Source organism: Ceratosolen solmsi, unplaced genomic scaffold (genome assembly GCF_000503995.2).
Source record: "Ceratosolen solmsi marchali unplaced genomic scaffold, CerSol_1.0 scaffold4, whole genome shotgun sequence".
In the NCBI taxonomy this organism is placed as follows: Eukaryota; Metazoa; Arthropoda; class Insecta; order Hymenoptera; family Agaonidae; genus Ceratosolen; species Ceratosolen solmsi.
In genome coordinates, this window is record NW_011948449.1 from 4,463 (window position 1) to 10,685 (window position 6,223).

Genomic DNA, 6,223 nt, shown 5'->3' on the forward strand with positions numbered 1-6,223 from the left:
TATATATATATATATATATATATATTTTTTTTTACCATATTTATATTGTAAATAACAATATCGATAAAATTAATAACTTTCGTCTAATCTTATTTTCTTTTGAATTTAATTTTCTGTGTTTCCATAGTCATGAATAAAAGGAGTTCAATTTTAACTAGAAAAAATGATATATTACAATTGACTCAAAATAAAATTTTTCTTGGACGATACATTGAAAGACGTTATGTCGAATCCTTACAAGCATATAGGTAAAATCTTAATTTGACTTAAGTAAAATGAAAGAGATTTTCACCGTGCTTTAATATTTCTATTTCCAGAGACATTATTATTATTGAGTCAAGTGAAGATATTGTTGCAAATTTATGGAAAATCAAAGAAATATTACTGACATGTGCGAGCAATGAGTGGATTGGTATTTCAAGTATAAAGTTTTTACATAATTTATAAAATAAAAATTTAATAATTTTCATTATATACGAATGTACTTTTTTAGATGATTCACAAAATTATAAATCCAATAATTGTCTGTTATGGGTTCAATTACATAATATCACTATTGGAAAACATTGGTTTAAAATTGATGCTATTCATTTTCTTCAATCAGAAATAATTTTAAAATTAAAATACATTCAACCTTTTCGATCACCCGATGATAGCAGTTTTAAGAATTTTAAGTTGGATTATTCAAGATTACAGCAGGTATATTAATTATAGAATACAAAGTACATCCTAAAAATACCTAAAATATATAAAATTTACATATTTTTAGATTTTTACATATACAAATGTATGTGCAACCTTTAAATTTAGTGCCGTTACGATAATGGCCATTGCCACTTTAATAATTCAGGCAATTATAATAATAAAAGAATATAGTATAGAAGTGGGCTATCTAATTTTAAATTCTATTAATGTTGCTACTCCAATTATATTAAGTATAATTGAATTTATAACTAAAACTGTTTTGGGACTTTTTTGGCTTATTTATGTTTTATTGAAAAATCCTTCTAATAAGCAAATGCCACATATTCTTATGAACAATAAAATGAACCATAATTATAAACCTATTAAATTTGAAACAAATAATCCACCAAATTATACAAATACAAATCAAATGAGGTATAGATGAATTAGATGTATAAAAAATTGTAGAAAAATTTCTTAATTAAAATGAATTTTTATTTTTTTAAATTTTTTCAATTATGTAAATTACTATATTTCTATTTACATAAATGTACTATTTATAATAAAATATTTTGAAAAATTTGTAGATTTTATCATAAAACATTTCATAATTTCAAAAATAACCTCTTCATATTGATCAAAATTAATTTATCTAAATGAATACTTTATTTCATATTTTTAAATTTATCGGAATGATATTTTTACTATTTCGAATAATAATAGAATACAATAAAGCTTTCGTTTTCATCTTTAATAATAGTTTTATGCTTTTGTGATACCGATGACGCCACATGCTAAACGCCCTCCTGCATTTCCAGTAGTTTTTGAAAGCTCGTGTCCTCCTTTGCCTAAATCATCGGGATCAGCGTGAACCTGTGAAAACGAAAGCTCTTATGTTAATAATTATACAATACTATTGAACTATTAAAACATTAGTTACTTACCACAAGTGTTCTGCCAATAATGTTATGAACTCCATGAAGATTAATAAATTTGTCGGTTATTTGGATTTTCGCTATACCATCAGCTCCAGCTTCTACGTTTCCTAGGTCCCCTACATGACGAACGTCATCTGTAGGTCCTCCATGCTCTTTACCAAGAGGATTAAAGTGAGGTCCAGCACTGGTGCAACCTGAATATTTACAAAAAGATAATTATGAAATGAAGTATACTAGTAAATTAGTTTTATAAATAATTAATTAACGTATTATATGAATGCCTATGAAAGAAAAATCACCATTAGTATTATCTCCAAATTCGTGAATATGAAAACCATGCAGGCCTTGCTTCAAACCTGAAACCTCGCCAGTCACCTTGACTGGGTCCGATTCGCCCTAAAAATAAACAAATGATGCTCGAACAAAGGAAAACAAACAACATTGATATCTTATAAAAATGGATGTATTGAATTTTTGCAAAAAAAAAATACTGTTAACTCAAAAGCTTACTGATTGCTCAAAGAAAAGAGTTCCCTTGGCATCGCCTTGAAGAACACAAACTGCTTTAACCGTCATTCTATTCTCGTTTGCGGATAGGTAGTAACACAGAGAGGCTATTACTTGTCCAGCGTTTATGGAGAAACTAAAATGAAGAAGCCACAGAGTTGTATTAAAATTGCGAAGTTCTCGCTGAATCATGCTATTACGAGTTAACTTACGTGCCGTGTGAAACGATAAATTTATATTATAATTAACTGACAATTTTGAATATCCGTTACTGATTATATGAAAATGAAGTCGAGAAGCCGACAAACAAATATCGATAACCCGTGTACAAGAATGAGATAAAGTGGAATAGCAACGTTCTATATCCTTATTTCTCGACCTTCCTTTACATTAAAATTTCCTGCAAAAATTTGTTCAAATAGCGAATGGCGCCACTAGGCCGAACTACTAATTTACCATCATTGGATAAGAATTTATTGACTTCATGTGTGGCGCTGCTTGGAAGTTCTGTCGTTTAATAATAATAATTCTTAATATCCATGACGGTGAGTTTATGTAATATGGCGGTGAGTTCCTTTCCGGTAACGCGTCACGATAACGCTTGCCACGATACGTGATCGGTTATTATAAATAACCTAACTTGCACGTTTGGACAAGAAATATTTTATTGTTTTAACTTCCACTAGGTAACTAATGCCTTCTAGTTATCTGTATTTAATTTTAACATGTACATTTACGAGCTTGACTTATCATAGAGGAAGCACTTACTGTGAAATTATATTTAAATACAGTGTGTATATAAAGGCGTTTCATAATAATGTACGATTTATAAATTTTTTAGTGTGCAACTCAAGATGAATGATGTAGGAATGGAAAAATTGATTCTAGATGAGTCGAGTGATACATCTGAACCGAATGAAGAGTTATCTAAATCAAATTCAGCGAAAGAGCATTTTACGCTACCAGCAGTGCCGTATAACCCTAAAGGTTGGGGACCTTGTGAACTACCTGATCAATTTAAGGATATACCCTATCAGCCATTTTCTAAGGGTGATAGGATTGGCAAAGTGTGATATACATATTTTTATAATATAGTTTTCTCTCATTTGTTTTTGTTTATTCACTTGCTTTATTTTTTAACAATAGATTTCTGACTGGACAGGTCCAGCTTTTCAAGATAAAAAATTTGCAAGTGAGTTCATTTGTTATGTTCTAAATGAATTTTTTATCTAAAATAATAAGAATATTACATAATTATTTGGATAAACTGTATGTTTAATATAATATATTTTAACAACACATTTTGTCCAATATATATTTTCAAATCTATTATATCTGTATATTTTTACTTTGAATTCTACTAATTATGTCTTTATTTAATTAGGTATAAATTATACGATTGAAATTGAAATAAATATTTAATGTTAATAATTTAAATGTAAAAGTGCCTTATGTCTACTGAAATATTATTTATAATACAATTGAATCTTTTATTGAATTTTAACACTATAAAAACATAATGTAAAAATATATTTAATTACTATGAAACTTCTTAATGTCTGTAATAAAATTGAAATAACAATTAGTAATACCTTTTAATTTCGCTGAATTATTTTATTATATAACTTTTTTTTTTTTTGATATACTGTTTTCTTAATGTTAAATATTTGATTAAATCAGATTTAATGTTAAATAATTTGTATGATTTAATTATTAATTTTTGAAAAATAAAATTAAATTTTGAAAATGTGATTATATTTTTAATTCTGAATGTATTTATTTTCAGATAAGTATGCTTCTCAGTTTGGATCGGGAAGTCAATATGCTTATTATCATGATGAAGATGAATCTACTTTCCATTTAGTCGACACAACTCGTGTTCAAAAGCCTCCATATCAGCGAGGAAGATTTGGTCGTCATAATCAACGCATGCGTGGACGAGGTGGTCAGCGTGGAGGATTGAATCAAATGCAAGCTCTTGGCAAATTAAAACTTAGAGAAAGGGATCGCAAAGGGCAAACGAAACGTTGGGGTCGTCAGCAAGGCCTTAGAAATCACAAAAATCAACCTCCAATTAAGATTCGAGATGCTTCAGTAACTGTAAGACCAGATTGGGTAACTATTGAGGAAATGGACTTTCCACGTCTCAGCAAACTTACACTTCCAAATATTAAAGATGGAGAAGATATCATGTGTTTTGGAGCTTTAGAGTTTTATGATAAAACTTATGATAGGGTGAACGTCAAAAATGAAAAACCATTGCAAAGGATTGATCGTATCTTTCATACTGTTACTACTACAGATGATCCCATTATTCGTAAATTATCGAAAACTGAAGGTAATGTTTATGCCACTGACTCGATTTTGGCTACCATAATGTGCTGTACTCGCAGTAACTATTCTTGGGATATTGTAATCGAGAAGATTGGAAATAAATTATTTTTTGATAAACGTGATAACACTGAATTTGATTTACTTACTGTTAATGAAACGAGTGTCGAACCACCACAAGATGATGGAAATTCATTAAATTCACCTCGCAATTTAGCTTTAGAGGCAACATTTATTAATCACAACTTCTCTCAGCAAGTACTCAAGTCCAATGAGACTAGATTTAAATTTGATGAGCCTAATCCTTTTATCTCGGAAGAGGAAGAAGGAGAAGTTGCAAGTGTCGCCTACAGATACCGAAAATGGGATTTAAATAATGGCATAGTTTTAATTGCAAGATGTGAGCATGATGCTGTAATGCAGGGTCCAAATAACGAGACGCAGTTTTTGACTATAAAAGCTCTCAATGAATGGGATTCAAAATTAGCGAATGGAGTTGAATGGCGTCGTAAGTTGGACACTCAAAGAGGAGCAGTCCTTGCCAACGAATTACGAAATAACGCTTGTAAATTAGCAAAATGGACTGTACAAGCTTTACTTGCTGGCTCTGATCAGCTGAAGTTCGGTTATGTGTCTCGAGCTAGCGTGAGAGATTCCAGCAAGCATGTAATTTTAGAAACCCAACAGTATAAGCCCAATGAATTTGCCAATCAAATAAACCTGAATATGGATAATGCCTGGGGAATTCTTCGTTGTATTATTGATATTTGCATGAAACAGAAAGATGGAAAATACTTAATTATGAAGGATCCCAATAAGCCAATGATTCGATTATATGATATACCAGATAATACTTTTGAGAGTGAAGGAGAGGAAGAAGAAGACGAGGAAGATGAACAAGTAAAAGATGCTTTCAAGAGTTAATGGAAACAATTTATATTTTTGGAATCTGTGTGCTTTTATAAGCTTTATTTAAAAATAATTGAATACCATTTACAAGCTAAACTTACAGTAGTGGAGCTGTTGGAAAATAAAAAAATCATTAACTATAAGATTTTTTTTTTAATTTTTATTAATCACGTTCCAAATACATTTTTTGTCCGACAGTCAATTCAAATTGCTTAATTACGTACTTAATTTTTTTAATAGCAGCCTGTAAAAGTTGATCAGTTATTTCGTAACAAAGTACAAACCTAGCCAATTGATTTGACAAAGCTAAGCTTCGAACGAGAATTCTATCCTCTTCAACATTGTCCTGTGTTACTTGTAATCTCGCAACAAAGTCCTTGGCAGTGAAAGCAGAGGCCACGACATTCACCATAACCATATTTGTACTGTCGATACTCAAATCGACGTAAAAGAAAGGTGAAGCAATCTTGTTTATAGCCACAGCCAAATCATGAGCGCGCCTATGATCATCTTTTAGAAGAGGAACGACCTGATCAAGCGCGACCAGTCCGGCCGCAGCCAAGATACCAACCTGACGCATACCGCCACCAAGGACCTTTCTCGTTCTTCTCGCCTTTTCAACAAAGGCTCTGGTGCCGCAAAGCAAAGATCCCACCGGAGCTCCGAGACCTTTGCTTAAACAGAATGTGACCGAGTCGAAGTCGGCGACCATCTCGTCGACCTCAAGGCCCGAGGTTACAGACGCGTTCCAAAGTCGTGCCCCGTCTAGATGCATCTTCAGCTTGTGCTCGCGTGCAAACTTCGCTAGCTCGCGGATCCACTTCTGAGGTACCACACGACCGCCAATTGTGTTC

At 31.5% G+C, this 6,223-nt stretch overlaps 4 protein-coding genes across 4 annotated transcripts in view; 2 read left to right on the top strand and 2 right to left on the bottom strand.

Annotated features, from left to right (window-relative positions):
- LOC105366383 (uncharacterized) overlaps nucleotides 1-1,165 on the top strand; it is a 2,112-nt gene extending 947 nt beyond the window's left edge. The window contains exons 2-5 of the mRNA XM_011504804.1: nucleotides 128-248; nucleotides 318-421; nucleotides 494-699; nucleotides 770-1,165. Of these exons, the coding sequence (XP_011503106.1) occupies nucleotides 130-248; nucleotides 318-421; nucleotides 494-699; nucleotides 770-1,129 (789 nt within the window). The 5' untranslated portion in view covers nucleotides 128-129 and the 3' untranslated portion in view covers nucleotides 1,130-1,165. The remainder of the gene's footprint in view (nucleotides 1-127; nucleotides 249-317; nucleotides 422-493; nucleotides 700-769) is intronic.
- Nucleotides 1,166-1,393: 228 nt separating this feature from the next.
- Sod1 (superoxide dismutase 1) lies at nucleotides 1,394-2,274 on the bottom strand. Its single transcript, XM_011504805.1, has 4 exons — nucleotides 2,133-2,274; nucleotides 1,922-2,018; nucleotides 1,629-1,816; nucleotides 1,394-1,557 (listed from the first exon to the last, which is right to left on the bottom strand). Exons 1-4 carry the CDS (start codon nucleotides 2,196-2,198, stop codon nucleotides 1,447-1,449), a joined length of 462 nt encoding a protein of 153 aa, XP_011503107.1. The 5' UTR covers nucleotides 2,199-2,274; the 3' UTR covers nucleotides 1,394-1,446.
- A 407-nt stretch (nucleotides 2,275-2,681) lies between these two features.
- eIF3d1 (eukaryotic translation initiation factor 3 subunit d1) lies at nucleotides 2,682-5,512 on the top strand. The gene is made up of 4 exons (XM_011504807.1): nucleotides 2,682-2,815; nucleotides 2,971-3,196; nucleotides 3,276-3,321; nucleotides 3,916-5,512. The coding sequence occupies exons 2-4, from the start codon at nucleotides 2,984-2,986 to the stop codon at nucleotides 5,382-5,384; spliced, it is 1,728 nt and encodes a 575-aa protein (XP_011503109.1). The 5' UTR covers nucleotides 2,682-2,815; nucleotides 2,971-2,983; the 3' UTR covers nucleotides 5,385-5,512.
- An 8-nt stretch (nucleotides 5,513-5,520) lies between these two features.
- LOC105366386 (probable low-specificity L-threonine aldolase 2) overlaps nucleotides 5,521-6,223 on the bottom strand; it is a 1,548-nt gene continuing 845 nt past the window's right edge. The window contains exon 4 of the mRNA XM_011504808.1: nucleotides 5,521-6,223. This exon is cut by the window's right edge and continues 29 nt beyond it. Within this exon, the coding sequence (XP_011503110.1) occupies nucleotides 5,533-6,223 (691 nt within the window). The 3' untranslated portion in view covers nucleotides 5,521-5,532.

Excerpts from the sequence above, each read along its gene's own strand:
- Sod1 (XM_011504805.1), bottom strand. The coding sequence starts at position 2,198 with ATGACGGTTAAAGCAGTTTGTGTTCTTCAAGGCGATGCCAAGGGAACT. Across the intron at positions 2,019-2,132 it reads CTCTTTTCTTTGAGCAATCA|GGCGAATCGGACCCAGTCAA; the intron begins GTAAGCTTTTGA and ends GTTTATTTTTAG. Across the intron at positions 1,817-1,921 it reads ATTTGGAGATAATACTAATG|GTTGCACCAGTGCTGGACCT; the intron begins GTGATTTTTCTT and ends GTAAATATTCAG.
- eIF3d1 (XM_011504807.1), top strand. The coding sequence starts at position 2,984 with ATGAATGATGTAGGAATGGAAAAATTGATTCTAGATGAGTCGAGTGAT. Across the intron at positions 3,197-3,275 it reads AGGGTGATAGGATTGGCAAA|ATTTCTGACTGGACAGGTCC; the intron begins GTGTGATATACA and ends TTTTAACAATAG. Across the intron at positions 3,322-3,915 it reads TCAAGATAAAAAATTTGCAA|ATAAGTATGCTTCTCAGTTT; the intron begins GTGAGTTCATTT and ends ATTTATTTTCAG.